This window comes from Staurois parvus, unplaced genomic scaffold, assembly GCF_062004578.1.
Source record: "Staurois parvus isolate SC_StPar_1 unplaced genomic scaffold, SC_StPar_1.0 ptg001058l, whole genome shotgun sequence".
In the NCBI taxonomy this organism is placed as follows: Eukaryota; Metazoa; Chordata; class Amphibia; order Anura; family Ranidae; genus Staurois; species Staurois parvus.
Window position 1 is genome coordinate 511625 of NW_028318854.1, and position 21384 is coordinate 533008.

The window sequence follows — 21384 nt, forward strand, 5'->3', positions numbered from 1 at the left end:
GGTGTGATTTGCCTTAATACAAAATGCAAATTGCACCGCAAAGAACAACATGCAATTTGAACAGGAATGCTATTACTGTCAAAATCGCATGTGGTTTCTCCATTGCTCCTGTGTGAACCCAGGCTTGTCATAGCCTGAGATCACACAGGAACAGTGCGGTAAACCTTCCTACACTGCTCCCATGCTGAGCAGAGAGTGGAAGAGAAGGGCGTGTTAGGATGTATGCCTTGGTGGCAGAGGGAGGTAGATGTTACAGATTCTCAGCTGTAGGAGAGGAGAGAAAGCTGCAGGGATTTGAAATCCCCACAGTGCTGATCAATCAAAAGCCATCTAGCCCATACTGTCATCCCTGCAAGCAAAGTAGAAAAAGACGCTGGGATTTCAAATTTCAAAGTTATAGCATCTATAAATGGCGGTATATATACTGGGGGTTTTTTTCCCTCGTAATCACGGTGATCAACAACTTATAGCAGGACTGTGGTGGGCATTCTGACACTGGGGGGGAACTAACTGCCACTGGCATCCCCACTGACACCAATACAGTGATCGGTGCTAATATAAAGCACTGACACTGTACTAATGACACTGGGCAGGGAGGGGTTAACTTTTTGGCGATCAAAGGGTTAACTGTGTGTGTTTTACTAAGTGTGCTGTGTGCTCTTTTAATACAAAGATATGCTGCTTTATAGTTATCGTCTGTGCAGAGAAATACAAAGCACCATGTCCTTGCTGGCAGGAGAGAGACCTGTGTTGCTCACACACAGGTCTCTCCCCTGTTAGCTGCACTCGGCGATCGCCGGGTGCTGGCTGGGAATCTCTGGCCTGGACCCAGTAACTGACATCCCTAGTCACCAATGGTGGCATGGGTTGGGCTGCGTGCACGTCCCCTACCCGGAAATGCAAATCACGTATGTATACACGTGATTTTGTGCAGCCCTGTCACGCTGTAGCAGTACTTCTACTATAGGGTGGCGGGCAAGCAGTTAAGGTTTCTGTCCCACCCCCAAGGATGTCACTCACTTAGGTGAATGACGTGCACTGTGCTCCCTATGCTTCCTAGGATATGCAAATCACATATCTTAAGGCATAGTCCTTCATTCAGAAAAGGAAAAGGGAACAGGCTTAGCGGTGCATCATCAGGAGGCACGCTAGCAGAACCCAGGATAGCCAGCAGCCTCATGATGGCGAGGTGGGACTGAGTAGTGGAAGAAGAGAAGAAGATCTCAGCAGAACAACACTGGATCTACTGGGTGGGTGAGTATCTGAGATGTGCAGAACCCAGTGTTAGGTAGGCAGGGGTTAAAAAAACGAGGTGTGGGAGGGTAAAGATTCGCTTTAAGGGATGATAATGCTTGTGTAGCAATTGTATTAGCTATATTATTTATTTATGTGCTATATTATGCTTTAAACACCCATGTGTGAACTGAAGCCCTGCAACAGTTTCCCCCCTTTCCCCAGAGTAACAGAGAAAACAATATTTCAAGCTCAAACAAGTCATACCAAACCTATAATTCTCAAATGTCATTTAAGATACTGATGTGCTCAGTGGCATTATAAACACCATATTACACAATGCTACCATTTATGTGGATCTGGTGGATGTTGCAAGTTTTGCAATCGTGTTACTGAAACAGAAACTGTAGGCCTGGACTTGAAGTCCCGTCCAGAGATATTTGCCAGGAGAAAAAGTGTCAGAAGGCATAAGATGTGCGTACTCTTACAGGAAGCCAAAAGGCTGCTGTATGCACCTGCGACATGTACAGCACAGGAAGCCACAAAACACAGCATGCATGATGGGGGGGGGGGGGGGGGCTTGTAGTCAGCAGGTGGCCCGAACATTAGAGCAGAACACCAATACACCCGTTCCCGCTAGATGACGTCACTGTGGTCAGTGAGCCTGATCGAGTGTCCTTTGAGGTATATAAACCATTGGTTATTGTAAACAGAACTAGAATTTACTTTGTGTGAAACAGCTAAGGGTGTTAGGAAAGCAACAACACAGTTCCTAAATCACTTCTACAGGGACAGTCCCTATTTCCAAATCAGGACCCCCTCCGTTCCTCTTTTCAGCACAATTATTTTGTAATAATATATATATATATATATATATATATATATATATATATATACACACACACACACACAGTGAAGGAAGGAAGTATTTGATCCCCTGTTGATTTTGAATGTTTGCCCACTCACAAAGAAATTATCAGTCTAAAAATCGAATGGTAGGTGTATTGTAACACTAGGAGACAGAATAGCAACATAAAAATTCAAAAGAAATGCATGTCTAACAAATGATGACTGATTTGCATGTTCATGAGGGAAATAAGTATTTGATCCACTATCATTCAGCAGGATTTCTGGCTAACATGTGTCTTTCATACAGGTAACAAGCTGAGATTAGAAGCAGTCTCTTAAAGGGAATGCTGCTAATCTCATTTTGTTACCTATATAAAAGACACCTGTCCACAGGAGCAATCAAGCAATCAGATTCCAAACTCTCCACCATGGCATAGACCAAAATGCTGTCCAAAGATGTCAGGGACAAGATTGTAGGCCTACACAAGGCTGGACTGGGCTACCAAACTATCACCAAGCAGCTTGGTGAGAAGGTGACAACAGTTGAAGCAATCATTCGCAAATGGAAGACACACAAAACTGTTGTCAGTCTCCCTAGGTCTGGTGCACCATGCAATATCTCACCTCATGGAGTGTCAATGATCATGAGAACAGTGAGGAATCATCCCAGAAGTACACGCGAGGATCTTGTGAAAGATCTCCAGGCAGCTGGGACCACAGTCACCAAGAAAACAATTGGTAACACACTACGCCGACAAGGATTGAAATCCTGCAGTGCCTGTAAGATCCCTATGCTCAAGAAAGCACATGTCCAGGCCCGTCTGAAGTTTGCCACTGAACATCTGTATGATGCAGAGGAGGACCCGTTGAATGTGTTGTGGTCAGATGACACCAAAATTTAGCTCTTTGGCATCAACTCACCATGTTTGGAGGAGGAGGAATGCTGCCTATGACCCCAAGAACACCATCTCAACTGTCAAACATGGTGGGGGAAACATTCTGCTTTGGGGGGGTTTTTCTGCTAAGGGGACAAGACAACTGCACCGCATCAAAGGGATGATGGACGGGGCAATGTACCGTCAAATCCTGGGTGAGAGCCTTCTTCCCTCAGCCAGGGCATTGAAAATGGGTCGTGGATGGGTGTTCTAGCATGACAATGACCCAAAACACACGGCCAAGGCAACAAAGGAGTGGCTCAAGAAGAAGCACATTAATGTCCTGGAGTGGCCTAGCCAGTCTCCAGACCTTAATCTGATTGAAACTCTGTGGGGGGAGCTTAAAGTTCGAGTTGCCAAACGTCAGCCACCAAACCTTAATGACTTGGAGAGGTTCTGCCAAGAGTAGTGGACCAAAATCCCTCCTGAGATGTGTGCAAACCTGGTGGTCAATTGTTATTTTGTTTTCATTTTATTTATTTTATATGTGTTGGAGGATTGTTTATTCTCTGATGCAGAGCTCTATAGTAGATATTTTAATATTTGTATTTCAAGGGTTTTTATTAATTTATAAACATTTTAAGAAAACGTGAGCAACAAGACACGCCCACGCAGGGGCTATCAATTTCACATAAAAATGAAACAAAACAGTGCTCTAAACACCAACAGAGCAAAAGGTGCGCCCACGCAGGGACCATCAATGGCACATAGAAGATATTTTACTATTTAACGTGACAATATTCTTATTCTCCAAAAAAAAAAATAACTCATACACATCCACTACTTAAAGTGACACTAAACTCTGGTTTATAAAAAAAATTCTATTCAAGTATGTGTTTATAGTGAAGAACTTCCCCCTGCATGGGAAGATTCACTTTTAAAAATCCCCCCCCCTAACATCATTACAAGTGTATTTTTTTGAGAGGGGAGCAGGTCCTTGTTTTGGCAGGTACACACTTCCGCTGGATATCACCAGAGGTTCATTCACCCCCCACCCGCAACCTCTTGGGGCACATCACAGGGGCCATTCACAATGTGCAGCGCGACTCACGCATGTTTATTGGGAAGTCACAAGGAGTCACAGCCAACTTCCCACACTAAACATGCTGGCATCGGGGACCCGAATACTGGTGAGAAGTTGGCCCGGGGGAAGACATCGTTTAATTCCTGGACAGGCAAGTGTCCTTTTTTTTTGTTAAAGTCAGCAACTACATTATTTGTAGCTGCTGACTTTTCATTTTTTTTCTGGTGACTGAAAATCCACTTTAGCTAAAAAAAACCTCCCCTCTATTGCTCTCAGTCTCTTTCAAATCTGCAATTCCTTTTTTTTTTTTTTTTTTTTTTGCTGCTATGATACTTTTATAACACCAACCATTTACACTTTAAATATATTGTACATTCACATCAGTCCCTGCCCTCAAGGGTCATACAATCTAAGGTCCTTAACTCACATTCATACATACACATACCAGGGCCAATTTAGACAGTAGCCAACCAACCAGCATGTCCCTGGAGTGTGAGAGGAAGCCCACATAGGCAGAACATGTAACTCCAGGCAGAAGTGCTAACCACTTAGCTACTGTGTGTTTTATGTATTTTGGCTTTTATTGACCATGAGTGTAGGTATCTGTAAAAACACAGCTCCCAGCCTGCCCTGTCTCAGGCATATGGAGTTTGTAATTGCTACCTTTACTAGATATATTATATTCACACACACCACATACTGTAATGCCTTCCAGGTTAGCTAGGTAGGTTGTGTTGTTTTTTTAGATAGAGGCTGGGTAGCAGCCTGGGATGAGTCAGCCTAGGAGTGAGGTAGTGAGGTCACCTCAGGACAGGCTGGCAGGGTCTAACAGGTCAGGGCTTCTGCAGCCCTCCCGCCTTTCCAGAAACTTGAGTGTGTTGTGGAAGAGGGGAGGAAGCTCAGATCTGCATGTTTGAGGGGCCTTGGCTAATCCCCTGGCAGGAGGCTGGACATGGTAGCAATGGCATCCCTGAAATATGACAGAGCTTGGGGAGAGGGGGGGGGGGGTTGGGTGGAAGATGGACCGAGAAGAAGGTTGGAGTGTGGAACCTAGGAGGGGGCCCCAGAGAGGAGAGCCTACGTACAGGCTGGTTGCTGGACAGGAAGATCTCTACTGCTTCAACATCTCCTTGGGAGGACAACCTGTTAGTAGGCAAGGAGCCAGCCCAGCAAAAGGCTTGAAAGCAGCTACCGACCCACCACGCTGAAGAGACAGTGCGAGTACTCCTAACCCCCTGGGCCGGATAAGAGGAGAGGGCGGTCAAGTGCAATACTCAACTAGTCTTCACCTGGGAATGCTCAACTGCAAGCTCAGCACAGTTGAGTGAAGAGGAGGATTCATCCAGGGTCTGGAGAGGTATACCAGAAAGGGACAGTGCTTTATTTTTGCCAGTCCACCATTTTTGTACATAGAAGTTTGCCCTCACGTTCTGCAGTTCCTTGGACATCCCATATACCCCTAGACCCTATCCAAGTTGTTAACCCCTTAATAAAAAAAACAAAAAAAAACAAAAAAAAAAAACAGCTCAAGGTCTGTTTTACTGACTCTGAAGGTACAAGTGTGGAAAATGAGTGTTTCCTGGCCGTGCAGAGAATAGGGGGTCCCAAATCAAACTCAGTGGCCCTTACGAGGGTAGTGCTGCATAGATACAGTGGGGCAAAAAAGTATTTAGTCAGCCACCAATTGTGCAAGTTCTCCCACTTAAAAAGATGAGAGAGGCCTGTAATTGGCATCATAGGTAGACCTCAACTATGAGAGACAAAATGAGAAAAAAAATCCAGACAATCACATTGGCTGATTTGGAAAGAATTTATTTGCAAATTATGGTGGAAAATAAATATTTGGTCACCTACAAACAAGCAAGATTTCTGGCTCTCAAAGACCTGTACCTTCTTCTTTAAGAGGCTCCTCTGTCCTGCACTCATTACCTGTATCAATGGCACCTGTTTGAACTTGTTATCAGTATAAAAGACACCTGTCTACAACCTCAAACAGTCACACTCCAAATTCCACTATGGTGAAGACCAAAGAGCTGTCGAAGGACACCAGAAACAAAATTGTAGACCTGTACCAGGCTGGGAAGACTGAATCTGCAATAGGCAAGCAGCTTGGTGTGAACAAATCAACTGTGGGAGCAATAATTAGAAAATGGAAGACATACAAGACCACTGATAATCTCCCTCGATCTGGGGCTCCACGCAAGATCTCACCCGTGGGGTCAAAATGATCACAAGAACGGTGAGCAAAAATCCCAGGACCACACGGGGGGACCTAGTGAATGACCTGCAGAGAGCTGGGACCAACGTAACAAAGGCTACCATCAGTAACACACTACGCCGCCAGGGACTCAGATCCTGCAGTGCCAGACGTGTCCCCCTGCTTAAGCCAGTACATGTCGGGGCCCGTCTGAAGTTTGCTAGAGAGCATTTGGATGATCCAGAAGAGGATTGGGACAATGTCATATGGTCAGATGAAACCAAAATAGAACTGTTTGGTAGAAACACAACTCGTCGTGTTTGGAGGAGAGAGAACGCTGAGTTGCATCCAAAGAACACCATACCTACTGTGAAGCATGGGGGTGGCAACATCATGCTTTAGGGCTGTTTCTCCGCAAAGGGACCAGGACGACTGATCCATGTAAAGGACAGAATGAATGAGGCCATGAATCTTGAGATTTTGAGTGCAAAAGGGCATTGAAGATGAAACATGGCTGAGTCTTCCAACATGACAATGATCCCAAACATACTGCCTGGGCAACGAAGGAGTGGTTTCGTAAGAAGCATTTCAAGGTCCTGGAGTGGCCTAGCCAGTCTCCAGATCTCAACCCCATAGAAAACCTTTGGAGGGAGTTGAAAGTCCGTGTTGCCCAGCAACAGCCCCAAAACATCATTGCTCTAGAGGAGATCTGCATGGAGGAATGAGCCAACATACCAGCAACAGTGTGTGCCAACCTTGTGAAGATTTACAGGAAACGTTTGACCTCTGTCATTGCCAACAAAGGATATATAACAAAGTATTGAGATGAACTTTTGATATTGACCAAATACTTATTTTCTACCATAATTTGCAAATAAATTCTTTCCAAATCAGCCAATGTGATTGTCTGGATTTTTTTTTCCCATTTTGTCTCTCATAGTTGAGGTCTACCTATGATGCCAATTACAGGCCTCTCTCATCTTTTTAAGTGGGAGAACTTGCCCCACTGTATATATTTAGATTTTCTAATCATTTTATTCTTTTATTAGCTGCAGGGAACTAATAGATCAAACACCCAAATTTTTGAAGTCCAGAGGTAAGGGACGTGTGCTTTTTCCATGTACAGTTGTTCAGAGCCATTCTGTTTGAATGGAACTCCAATGCACTAAAGAAACACAGATGAGTTGCAGTGCACCACAACACATGGTAACACACTGCATTCAAAAAAAAAAAAAAAGGTTCCTGTGTAGATTTTGGGAAGGTCATGGTGCACTAGTCACTCTAACAAAAGGTGTAAAGACGGCATTAAAGCTGAAGATTAATTTGGTTATATTTTGCCTTCCCCAGTTCCTCCCTTCCAAACCTCATCAACACGCTAGTGATATTTTTAAATAAAACTGTTCCATTTTCATTCATTTTTTTATTTTAGTCTCCTCATCACTAGAACACTGAGCTTCTCTATGCAATGCAAGCAGATTATGGCTAGTGGCAAGGGCTGGCAGTGTGCTGTACATGACAAACATTGAAACACCCCACCTCAGTGCTTCTCCCAAGATGCATCAGCCCTCACGCAAGTAGTTGGATTGTAGTTGCCTGGCTCCTGGCAGGTGTAATGCGACTATTAAAATGGGATAGTTGCAAGCAGAAATCCACTGAAGTGGTGACCCTTCACACCTGGAAAAAGTAAAATCCATTGAATGGAAGGGGTGGACCAGTAAGCCTGGGAATGCTAGGTGATGCTGGACGTCCTCTAGCCAGATAAAGAGTCAGATTCTGACTTGCTTCAGCCTCTAAAGGGAGGCCCGGAGTAGAAGAAAAGAAGAAGACATGAACGAAGGGCTGGCATGACAGGGGTTAAAGGGGGTTGGGAGAGGAGAGTTGCATTAGTTAAGGGGGAGTCTAAGTGGTTTTAAAGCGGAGCTTCACCCAAAAGGGGAAGTTCCGCTTTAAAGACTAGTCCCCCGCTCCCCATTAAGGATTGGCATCTTTGGGGGGTGGGGGGAGAGCGGGTACCTGAATTTGACAGGTACCCACTCCCACTTCTGCTCCGATCGTGGAACAGGCGAGTGTGTGTTTTTTAAAAGTCAGCAGCTACAGTTTTTGTAGCTGCTGACTCTAATTTTTTTTTCGACAGGGTGAGCAGAACTCCACTTTAAGGAGGGAGTGGGTGGAGCCACAGGGGGTGGTCTGACAGGGTGTGACAGGGGGTCTTCAGTCAGAAGAGGGTTTTGACAGGCAAACTTCCCTTTCGCCCACCCGTTTTTTTTTTTTCATGGTTTGTTTTTGGTGGTGGTTGTGCTAGTTGGTGCTGTAGGTTACTGTGGGCACAAGAAAGGACTTTGTAGGGACCCGTCTGAGGTACAGCTTCCAGTTGTTCTGATGGGGGTACCTGCGGTGGTTGTCTCCAGGTCGGTGGTGTTGGGGCTGGGGGCCTGGTTAAGCAGGACGCAGGTGTTCTCTTTCTTGATGCCTATTGGGATCTTGAAAACTTATGTTATACTGTGTTTTCGTTATTTATTGATGGTTGTAATAAAAGGCTCGTTGGGCCATTAACTCCAGTTTTGTTGTCTGTGTGGTTACTTAAGGTAAAAGGGGGTAGGTAATGGTCAGGGGGGACTGGAACAAGCCATCTTTAGTCCCCTGGTCATGCACATAAGCTCATAGTGTGCAGTAAAATCAAACTGAATCATTTCGGTACAGTACATTGTATATCTGCAAAACTAAAGAGTAAGTTGGAGTTCACCTTTCAAAAAATTGCCATAAAAGTCCCAAAATCCCACCAGCCATGGCAGCCAGCAGATGCGATATAATGTGTTTGTAAAAAAAAAATTAAATAAAAACTATATATGTGCCCACAACAAGAAGTGCATGTGTGTTTGATGTATTCTGCAAGTGACATTGTGTGAAGAATAGGAAGCAGCACCAGGAATAACACCTACCATACACATGTTAGCACTACTACTGCAGGAAAAAGTTATTTGGGGGGATTTACTAAAACGGGTGCACACAGAATCTGGTGCAGCTGTGCACAGTAACCAATCAGCTTCTAGCTTCAGCTTGTGTAGTTAAGCTTTGGCAATAAAACATGGAAACTGATTGGTTACTATGCACAGCTGCACCAGTTTTAGTAAATCTAACACTACGAGTCAGTGAGGCCTTGAAATCAAAAGAGATCACAAGAGACCTCACTGAACTCCAAATTCTTAGACAAAATATTTTTCACATTTACTATTTAAATCTATAACTTATAATGTCATCTCTACTCTAATGTGTACAGAAAGAAAAGCGTCACTTTCTGAAGACGATGAAATGTAAGTCCTAAAAAAGAAATGGAGCTGCGCATTGATGATCAGACGCTAAGGCATCATACCAAAAAAAAGAGAACAAGTGAGAGCATAGGTACCATTCACACAGGCATGGTTTCTGCTGCTGGGAATGACAGCTGCATGCACATAGCAGGGGCCACGAGTCGGTACATCGCAATCACAGGCTGTTGGTGGCTCACAGAGTGGCAAAATGCCTGTTCAAAAGGTACCAGGAAACAAAATACGATGAACATATCCTATATAAAGTTAAAAAAAAAAAAAGAATGCAAAGAATTATTAAAAATTAAATTAAATGCAGTGTTGAAGGCAGTCCAGGAATAAAAAAAGGAAAGCAGTGTAGTAATAAAATATATCATGTACACTATTAAGGAAGCAATGCTATGCCTATGTGCACAAATAGCACGCAATCACATACGTGAATTGTTACCATAATTATTATGAAACTTCACTGTGCACCAACCATTGGGTATCTAAATAGGGAAAAAAACAATGGGCAGAGTGCAGGAGCCCAAAGAACCCAGCCAAAAGTCAAGGCTTGCTATTTCTACTGTGAACACCAGCACTGGCTGAGGTTTAGAACATCTTCTGGTTGCAGACAAGTCTGCTTAGCAGTGCTTTTGAGTCCATTTAACATTCTGCCATTACACCCAGCTCCGATGAATGGGGTTTATGTGGCCCTGAAATGTGTTGGCTCTCCTTTGCCTTGCTTTTTTTAACCAGTTGAACAGAAAAGACTTTGGACTCCTACGGAATTTTTTTATTTTTGGCTCTCTTTGACCTATTACACTTGGATTTCTCAACTCGGGGTGATGTGCTCTCCTGGGGGGTCCCCGTCTTTGTGCTGCGCTGCTGAATACAGACCAGTTTGGCTCAAGTAATGACTTTGTCTGCACATTGATAACCTGTAAAAATCTGTGTCAAGTGCCCTTCCACCACTACCTCTGAAAACTCATCTTTAGACCATTTTCCACTGCTAGTGAACCATGGTATTGTGTATGTAGACCATAACAATACCAATACAATGCAAAACATGAGGGGATTGAGGGCCCTAGAGCAGGGCCCTCAATCCCCTCATGTTTTGCATTGTATTGGTATTGTTCTGTCACATGTTCTGTCCCCCTTTGTAATGTACAGCGCTGAGCGAACTATTGGCGCTTTATAAATACTGTATAATAATAATAATAACAAGGAACGTCTCTTATTTGCTTCCTTTTGGTCTGGTAAATATCACATTAAGGCTACCTTCACATGGGAGAACAGAGGCACATAGTTTGCGGTGTTCAGAGGTGGCTAAACACTGCTTTTGGACGCACCAAACACTCTGTGCTATGGCCACATGCAAAATAACAGATTAGCTGTGGCCAGTTTGCATGTGGTCGCAAATCCACAGAAACACCAACCCTGAGTCCAAAGTGTTGAAGCTCGCTGTCTGCTGATGTTACAGAGCCAGTGCAGGCTCTGAAAAGATCCCGACCATATGGTCGGGATCCACCCAGAAGCCAGGACTGGTACCTGGCTCAGCCTCTCAATGATACACCAAGAGCATGAGCCAGATCCTCCAGCCCCTTTCACAGCCCATCGCTCCAGTAAGCTCTGAAGGGGCAGAGCAGAGAGCTGGAGACTGACAGTCCCAGCTCTCTGCTCAGAGCGGAGGAGGAGAACTAAGCGGTCACGGTCTTTGATTGCTCAGTTCTCTGTGCAGAGGCGGTGGGAGGCAGATACAGCATCAGATCAAGGCTACATCCACCTATAGTAGGCGAGTATAATTTTTTTTATACAGCCCATACTTCTCTTTTAATTGAACAAGCTGATTGGCTACCATGCACAGCTGCACCAGTTGAATAGTGAAGTCTTTGGACTCCTATGGCATTTTGTTTAATTTGGGGCTCTCTTTGACCTATTACACTTGGATTTTTCAACTTGGGGGGGATGTCCTCTCCTGCGGGGTCCCCATCTTTATGCTGAGCTGAGTACAGACAGTTGGGCTCAAGTAATGACTTTGTTTGCACATTGATATAACCTGTGAAAATCTGTGTTATGTGCCCTTCCACCACTACCTCTGAAAAGTCATCTTTAGACCACTTTCCACTGCTGGTGGACCATGGTATTGTGTTAAAGTGTATGTAGACTATAACAAGGAACTTCTCTTATTTGCTTGCTTTTGGTCTGGTAAATATCACATTAAGGCTACCTTCACATGGGAGAACAGAGGCACATAGTTTGCGGTGTTCAGAGGTGGCTAAACACTGCTTTTGGACGCACCAACACTCTGTGCTATGGCCACATGCAAAATGACAGATTAGCTGTGGCCAGTTTGCATGTGGTCGCAAATCCACAGAAACACCAACCCTGAGTCCAAAGTGTTGAAGCTCACTGTCTGTTGATGTTACAGAGCCAGTCCAGGCTCTGAAAAGATCCCGACCATATGGTCGGGATCCACCCAGAAGCCAGGACTGGTACCTGGCTCAGCCTCTCAACGATACACCAAGAGCATGAGCCAGATCCTCCAGCCCCTTCCACAGCCCATCGCTCCAGTGAGCTCTGGAGGGGGAAGAGCAGAGAGCTGGAGACTGACAGTCCCAGCTCTCTGCTCAGCGCGGAGGAGGAGAACTAAGCGGTCACGGTCTTTGATTGCTCAGTTCTCTGTGCAGAGGCCGCGGGGAGCAGATACAGCATCAGATCAATGCTTCATCCACCTATAGTAGATGGGTATAATTTTTTTTTATACAGCCCATACTTCTCTTTTAATTGAACAAGCTGATTGGCTACCATGCACAACTGCACCAGATTTTGCGCTCTCCAGTTTTAGTAATTCAACCCCAATGTGTGCAGGCGGCACTTAGAACATCCAGTGAAAATCCAGTGCTACTCACTGATGACCACTCCTGTGTGGCCATGTGAATGTAGCTTTAAAGTGCTTTGTTATATCTGTTTGACGACTGCAAAAAATACCCGCTGATCCTGCCAGAAATCTTCTGAGCACAAAATTTTCTGTGCTCTCTGCCCCTGCTGCACTCTCAGGTTCCCGTGCACACTGGCTTAAAAATTGCTGCTTCCATGGAATCCTATGTGTCCATGCACATTAGGACAATTAGCGGCATCTTTTGAGCTCAGCATTAAGAGGTAGGAAAAAAAACCCTTCTGGTTTGCATTTTTGATTGGAGCTTTCTGGCAGAAAAAAAAGACTAAACACTCCTAAACTCGTGCACAAAAGCACTCTATATCAGCTTTTTTTTCTGCCAAGGGAACTGGAGGTTTTTTTTTTAAGCCCATTGTGCATGGAGCTTCAGTCAGCATTATTCCAAAAGCACTCGGTGGACTTTAGAACATCTCTACCCGGAAGCAGACACTGTCTGTCCTAGGGTGACAACCCTGCTCCTCCAGCATAAAGAAAGAAAACTAATGCAGCCACCACCTCTAAGAACCAGTAAGCTGCAATGTATTACATTCTTGTTCTTATGTTTTGTTACACCTTAAAAAAAGGTTCTGTAACGTTTGCAAACAGATCATCTCTATAAAGATACTGAGCAGTAGCCTTTGCATATCACTTCTCTTTTACAAAGAATTATCAGAATCCCCTTGTTTCTGTTAGAAAGCCCCTTTCAGTGTTCCACTCACCTTAAAAACTTCTCCATAGCTGCCGCTGCCCAGTCGGTTTATCAGCTCAAACACATCCTGAGGGTCTTGACAGGAAAAAGTCAGCCTGCTTTGGGCATCCATCATGCACACTGAAAGCGTGCAAGTGACAGAAGCAGGCACTGTGAAACTGCTCGTCTTTGCATGCCGATTGGCTGATAAGGTTGCAGTTTCCTGGATGTGCAGCCTTGTGTTACCATCGGTTTACTAGTCACATCCTCACACAGAAGTCCACAGTTCACTGCTACACACGAGTACATTGCAAAATAGAAAAACCAAAAGGTGCATACTCCAGCAGGCTACAGCGCTAGTATCTTTTATGTTCAATTTGTTTCTTTGAAATTTTCACAAAAAAAATAGGGCTCACTTACACTTTCAGTAACCCTCTGAATAGGGCTGCTGTTAGAAACCACAGGGTCCCATACAGCCAACCTAAAAGCCCCCCCCCCCCCAAAGAAAAAAAACAAAAAAAAAACACAACAACAACAACAACAACACAGTTATGAATGAACACAGTGAGTGATTGGTACTGATCAATCATTGTGTTCATTCAGGAAAGGAAGGTGCTGGTAAATGTGACATATTTACTAGACCCTTCCCCCACTCTCCATCCTGACAGGGGGGGGGGTCTAGACAGTAAGGGAAATGTTTGGAGCACAGGGAGGGTTATGTGTGCAGTAGGAGGGCAATTACTGGGACTGATCCCATGTCTCTCTCTGCTTCAGCTGAAAGCCAGTGGGGGGGGGGAGAAGAAGCCAGCTTTCAGCTGCTGCAGAGAGAGCCATACAGGGGATCTGTTCCAGTAATTGCTCCCCCAGCCACGCCGATCACCATCTCTGCCTACATCCAATTGACCCATCTGCTTGGGCCCCCCTGCTGGCCTTGGCCCTGTACAGGAGGACTGGTGCTACCCCCTTATCCTCAGCCCTGCCTCTGAATAGCAATTAGTAGTGAATCGTTCTTTAGTGGGGATTGGACAGGCATGACACAGCTCAAAGCCTGCACCACCACAACACAATGACGTACATTGCACGTTCATTGCCTGTCATATCACATGGGTTAGTAATTCAAATTACATATATTGTGTGATGAGTGTGGTATTGCCAAATGCAATACTCAGCCAATAAACAATTCCACACTGTGACAGATCCGACACAACACACCGCCACCAACACTGACACAGATCAGCAGGCACACGAAGAGTAGGCTGTGAGATCAGGATGATGTCATCAATCGCTGACACATTGCGCATGTGATGGATGGCTGGCTGGGTCAATCTCACACAGACACGAGACATCAGAGTCAGGCATTACCTTCCTCTGCAGGTGCAGCTCCGCCTCCGCTGATGAATGGGAAGAGAATGGCTGGAACTTCACAGTGATCAGCAGCCGCCAGTTGGCTTGCAGTAAGGGTGCAGCCAACTGGCGGAGAGGGTGCAGGCCTGTGCTGCGCCCAGGCACCCCTAGGTGACAGTGCACCCTAGGCAGTCACATAGTTTGCCTAGTGGAAGCATCAGCCCTGGGTATAATAGTTTCTAGGAATAGGGGTCACTAGCTGATGCAGATTCCCAATGACTGCAGAAGTATATCAGAGGTCCAGTAGTCTCTGGTCAAAGATATTTTGCAGAAAGTGTGAAACCCATGGTGCCTATATTTTATAGAATTGAGGCAGTATTCTTCAGTTTTGCCCCAAAAGTTTTAATTCAGTAAGGCACAGTATACCCTATTTGGACCTTCAACAGGAACAGAGAGTCAAAAAGCCATACTTTGGCTATTGTTGGCTTCATGGCTGCCAAAAGAGGGACCATGAGTGTGAATGTGAAGCACTTTTAAACGTAAAACCATATGAAATGAGCAAGCATCAATTCATGCTTGCTCATTTCATATTGTTTTACATTTAAAAGTGCTTCACTTGGTTTCGTAGGAAGTGGCCTTCGGAAAAGCATGCAGAGAATCCTGTAGACCTGTGTCCTTGATCTCTGTGTGACCACCAGGTATGATAGCATTTGCCCAGTTCTGAGCAACCATAAAAACGTGTAGATGGGTGACCTGGGACCACTAGTATTTTTTTTCCCAAGAAGTGTCTTTATTGAAAAATATAAGTTCTATCCAACATGTACTACAAATAAAACATACAGCTCATGTCTACTAGAACTGAAACATAAAAAGTACAAGGCCACATCGCATGGTGTTGCTATAGACTTCCAGTACACTACAACCCTGGCCAAAGGTTTTGAGAATGACACAAATAATAATTGACCTGCAAGGAACAGGTGCAGTCATCATTGCTTAGCACAAAAAAGGATTCTCAGGCAAGGATATTGCTGCTACTAAGATTGCACTTAAATCAACCATTTACCAGATCATCAAGAACTTCAAGGAGAGAGGTTCAATTGTTGTAAAGAAGGCTTCAGGGCACCCATGAAAAACCAAGAAGTGCCAGTACGCCTCCTAAAGTTGATTCAGCTGTGGGATCGGGGCATCAACAGTGCAGAGCTTACTCAGGAATGGCAGCAGGCAGGTGTGATTGCATCTTTACGCACAGTGAAGCGAAGACTTTTGGAGGATGGCCTGGTGTCAAGAAGGGCAGAAAAGAAGCTACTTCTCTCCAGGAAAAACATCAGGGACAGACTGTTATTCTGCAAAAGGTACAAGGATTGGACTGCTGAGGACTGCGGTAAAGTCATTTTCTCCAATGAATCCCCTTTCCGATTGTTTGGGGCATCCAGAAAAAATGTTGTCTGGAGAAGAAAAGGTGAGGACTACGATCAGCCCTGTGTCATGCCAACAGTAAAGCATCCTGAGACCATTCATGTGTGGGGTTCCTTCTTAGCCACGGGAGTGCGCTCACTCACAATTTTGCCTAAGAACACAGCCATGAATAAAGAATGGTACAAAAACATCCTCAGAGAGGAACTTCTCCCAACCATCCAAGAACAGTTTGGTGACGAGCAATGTCTTTTCCAGCATGATGGAACACCTTGCCATGAGGAAAAAGTAATTACCAAATGGCTGGGGGAACAAAACATCGAAATTTTGGGTCCATGGCCAGGAAACTCCCCAGATCTTAATCCCATTGACAACTTGTGGTCAACTCTCAAGAGGCGGGTGAACAAAAAACCCCCCACAAATTCTGACAACTTCCAAGCATTGATTATGCAAGAATGGGCTGCCATCAGTCAGGATGTGGCCCAGAAGTTGATTGACAGCATGCCAGGGCAAATTGCAGAGGTCTTGAAAAAGAAGGGTCAACACTGCAAATATTAACTTTTTTCATAAAGTTAATGTAATTGTCAATAAAAGCCTCTGACACTTATGAAATGCTTGTAGTTATACTTCAGTATACCATAGTAACATCTGACAAAAAAGATCTAAAAACACTGAAGCAGCAGACTGTGAAAATTAATATTTGTGACATTCTCAAAACTTTTGGCCAGGGTTGTAGAAGTGACCAAATCCAGGAAGTACACACCTGAAGTATCAAGCCACCCACCACAAACTTTTTCACATTTAATTCTGCAGTTTCTATGCTGAAAAATAAAGAGTTTCAACTTGAATGTACTATTCATATGAAGTCAGATGACTTCTAATACTACAATATTCACTTCCTTGAAACAGATCTAAGGACTGCTGCCCTGGTGACCTCATTTACCTCCTCTGACTGCAGTGTGCCAAGAACACAGCGTTTGGGGTCTAAAGGTCAAGTTATCTGAAAGATCAAGGGTGTGAACCAATATCTGTCAGTATCTATGAGGTTCCAAGCATTGCCATAGCATAGCAATAAGGTGCCCCCTGGTCTATTTTATGCCTGCTGCAAGTAGAGTCAGGCAGTTTTCCCATAAAGGGGTATAGTCAGGGGCGGTGCTTCCTCTAGGAAAACTAGGAGGCCGCCTAGGACGCACTGCCACCTAGGGGCGCCTCGGCGCAGCACAGGCCGGTACTCTCTCTGTGTGGGATGCCACCACTACATGAATGATCCTTCAGCTGAAAGGAGGAAGAAAGGACAGAGGAAGATGCCGGGTGTCTGGGGCCAGTGTAGCAGCTGAGCTGCCGCTCCTTTCAGTGTTCCTCTCAGAGTCCATGCCTTACTGCAAGCTGGCTGGCGGCTGCTGATCACTGTGGAGTTCCAGCCCTTCTCTTCCCTTTATCAGCAGAGGCAGAGCTGCGCCTGCAGAGGAAGGTAATATCTTACTCTGATGTCTTGTGTCCAGGGGCGGAGTGACAATTGGGGAATTCGGGCACTGCCCGAGGGCCCGGGGTCAGGGGGGCCCCATGAGATGTCCCTGGTACCTTTCATAGGGTGTGATTTGAGTGTGGGCGAGGACACAGGGGCTCCATGATCCCTTATTGCCCGGGGGCCCCATGAGTTGTCAGTCCGCCCCTGCTTGTGTCTGTGTGAGGGTGACCCGGCTGGCCATCCACTGCATGTGCAATGTGTCAGTGAGTGATGGCATCATCACAATCCCACAGCCTGCTCTTCTAGTGCCTGCTGATCTGTGTCAGTGTTGGTGGTGCTTTGTTGTGCGGTGTCAGATCTGTCACTGTGAGGGATTGCTCTGTTCAGGTGTTCTGTTTGTATATGTGAGCTGGGATGTCTGCTGTCACAGCATTTTATCTCCCCCCATTGCCTGGGGAATTCCAGCCTGGGATCTGTCAGAGCTATCTTATAGCACTTATTTTTGCAAATTAAAATTAATTTAGCAGTTTCATGTTTTGTTGACTTATTATTTTCTACTGTTTTTAAGATTTTATTTGTGTTTGGGGGGACAAGTAGCTGGTCTTTCCTAGGGCGCAAAATAGTCTAGCATTGGTCCTGGGTATAGTGGGCGCTCAGCACAAGATGCTGGGACAAATTCAGGGAGCTCTGGACAACTAATTCTAAGGCAATCTTCGACTGCTCCCCTTCCATTGTTCAAGGTGTCCAGTGCAGTACTAACACACCTGGTGTGAATGGACCCTAAAAAGAAAAAAAACGGTGCTGATGTTTTAGATGGTGGTATTTTGGGGTTTTCAGTTCTTTTGGTGGTTTATTGGTTTTTATGTTGTTAGGGCCTTTTTGTAAGTTTGGAGTACTCCCGTAGTTAAAATAAATGTTAGGCATACACTGGTTAGGGCTATTATTCATGAATAAAACTGTCCTGCTGCTGGACAATTGTACACCACTGTACCCTCAGCAGTCTCTAAAATTAGCATTGCTTTGAGAAGTGGGGGTCTTCTAAGAAACAGCAGGAGCCTGCATTTTATTGCAAGGCCCGCTTTAAGTATAAGGACTTTTTTTTGCAAATAAATAAATTCTAATGAATTGTGAAAAAGAGAGTAATAAAGAAAAGTACAAAAGGACCTTCCCTCTTCACAAAAAAGCAAATAAACGATCTAGAAAAACTATTCTGTAATATGTGGGTCAGAGACTTGGGTCTGGTTGAAAAATGTATTATAATGTCTTCATTTTTCCTATTTGGGGATTTTGGTGTGTGGGAGAATGGTTCCTTTTTTCGTTTGCATTTTTTTTGGTTGTGATTTTTAATTTTATATTATAGTAGAACGTGTTTTAACAAGCACTTACTTTGAATATATTTTGCTGGTGCATTGTTTTGCATTTGAAATGTATTTGTTCCTGTTTCTACATATCTGTCATACTTTAAAGCTGAAGATTATTCTACTTATATTTTAGATTTCCTGGGTCCTCCTTTCTACCCTTAATAACATGCTAAATTAATTTTTAAATAAAAACCTGTCTGGTTTAAATGTATACCTTATTTTAGACACAGTGATGGCATCAGTGGGTCTCTATAATTCTATATGCATTGCAGGCCTCTACATAGCTTCCTGAAAACATTGCAGCACTGTGCCTCAGTACTTTGCATCAGAGCCGAGGGCTCCGGAGAGAACAGTTGTCTCTGAGGAGTCATGCAAATATCAAAATGCCTTGATGTGTACATTTAAGTATGGAGGATCGGGCATTCCTAGGCCAACTACATTTGCATGCAGACTGCGCTAGGAAACATGTAATGTTGAGCCTCAATGATTGTGCAGCCAGGTGCTAGACTAAGAATGAAAGTAAAAAACACTGGCTGCAGCTGCTCTCTGTGGCTGCTGCCCTGCAGAGGAGGAAGCTGCTGAGCAAGAAGAGTTCAATAGACGGAGTCAGGCAGCACTGTAACCCTAAGGAGAGACTCTACTGTGCAATCAAGAGCTTTGATCTACATTTCCCAGAAAGGAATTCCCATTGCCGGGAAAGAGCTGCATTTTCCCAGGCTGTACAGGACACAGCTTCCTCTTGCCATGAGGGAGATCGGAGAGTGCACATTGCTGCTCAGTGTGCACCACCACTGCTGCAAATTGACGGCCTGAATGGGATCTGGAGTGCGGTGTCCAGGTGTACCGACAGACAGAATAACCTGGGTGCAGAGCAGAGAGTGGACCAATCGCTGTGTGGGACTGGATGGTGAGCTGCAATATCGCTGGGACTGGTGAGCTACTGCTGGTGGGTTTTCTATCTGCTGTTAGAGAGACTGAGCCCTTTAGGAGTGGACCATACAGCCATCTTTTGCCATCAGGGCTGTGGATAAGTGGGTACCACCAGTCCTCCTGTACAGGGCCAGGCCAGCAGGGGGGGCCCTGGCAGGTGGGTGAATCGGATGTGGGCAGGGAGGGTGATAGGCATGGCGGAGGACAATTGCTGGAACCGATCCCCTGTATGGCTTTCTCTGCAGCAACTGAAAGCTGGCTTCTTCTCCTTTCCCTCCCACTGGCTTTCAGCTGCTGCAGAGAGAGCCATACAGGGGATTGGCTCCAGTCATTGCCCCCTCACCACGCCCATCGCCCTCCCTGTGCCCCATACATTTTCCCCTACTGCCCAGGCACCCCTTTGTTTCCCCACCACCCACAGTGCTGCCAGCTTCCCTCCTCTCCTTCCTACTGGCAGCTGCAAGCACACAAATGGATCCTTCAGGATGTAGTGTGGGGAAGGGTCCAGTAAATATCACATTTACCAGCCCCTTGATTTCCTGAATGAACACAATGAGTGATTCGTACTGATCGCTTATCGTGTTCATTCATAACTGAAGCATAGTAAACTGTTTTCTTTGGGGGGGGCCCTATGAGGTTGGCAGTGTGGGGCCCCGTGGTGTCTAACAGCAGCCCTGATTGCCATACAGACTTATTGCTGCTTGCAGGCTTGACTGAGAATGTTCTCATGTGCAACTGGGCCCCAACTGTAGCCTACTGAAGAGTGACCCTTTGCAGATGGTACACAGAGACCTTTATCTATTCCAAATGCTAAGAGGTACCTCTCAGGGGGCATTGCGCCATATCCTAGCCATTCCCCTAGAGCAGGCATGTCCAAAGTCCGGCCCGCGGGCCATTTACGGCCCGGGGGTCGGTTTAATACGGCCCTCCAACAGCCCACCCTGCTCTGTGTAATTTGGCCCTCCCACGGCCCTCCCTTCTATGGCAGACAGTCTTCTGCTTGAGACCAGAGGGCAGTGCGCATGCCTGACTGCAGCGCGTTCTCCCTGGTCTGTGTAAATGCGGCTGTCGCACGGCCCTCCCTTCTGTGGCAGACAGTCTTCTGCTTGAGAGCAGAGGGCAGTGTGCATGCCTGACTGCAGCGCGTTCTCCCTGGTCTGTGTAAATGCGGCTGTCGCACGGCCCTCCCTTCTGTGGCAGACAGTCTTCTGCTTGAGAGCAGTGCGCATGCGTGACTGCGCCGCGCTGGGAGCGACAGAGGGCGGTGACGTCAGGGCCGGGCTTCCAGCGTGAAGTGTGTTTCTCTTCCCCTCCCGGCTGCTGAGCAGAGACTTCAGCTCCAGCTACCTTTTTCACCCTTCACATTAGTGCAGGTAAGTTTTTTTTTACTTTATTTTCAATACATTGTGAAAACTCAGCTGTCAGTTGATCTTAATGTTATGAAATGAAAAGTATGTCGTTTGCAATTAACTTGGTATAAAATAATTTATTTGCATTTAATTGTAATGGTTCAAAGAATGTTCAGAAAAATGTTCGGCCCTCCACCATGTTCACTTCATCCAATCTGGCCCTCTTTGAAAAAAGTTTGGACACCCCTGTCCTAGAGTGTACACTAGACTAGTTACAGTATTATTATTCACATTGCAATTAATGCTTATATGCACTGTTTTTTGATGACTTTGTTGATTTGTGTGTTGATTCCAGTCTAGTAGTACAA

General features: G+C 45.3%; 1 protein-coding gene across 2 annotated transcripts in view; it reads right to left on the reverse strand.

Annotated features, from left to right (window-relative positions):
- The window catches only part of MAP4K1 (mitogen-activated protein kinase kinase kinase kinase 1), a 115117-nt gene extending 101803 nt beyond the window's left edge, over window positions 1-13314 (reverse strand). For both annotated transcript variants that reach the window (XM_089658195.1, XM_089658194.1), the window contains exon 1: window positions 13183-13314. In XM_089658195.1, the coding sequence (XP_089514321.1) occupies window positions 13183-13287 (105 nt within the window). In that variant the 5' untranslated portion in view covers window positions 13288-13314. The remainder of the gene's footprint in view (window positions 1-13182) is intronic.
- Between the last annotated feature and the right edge of the window lie 8070 nt (window positions 13315-21384).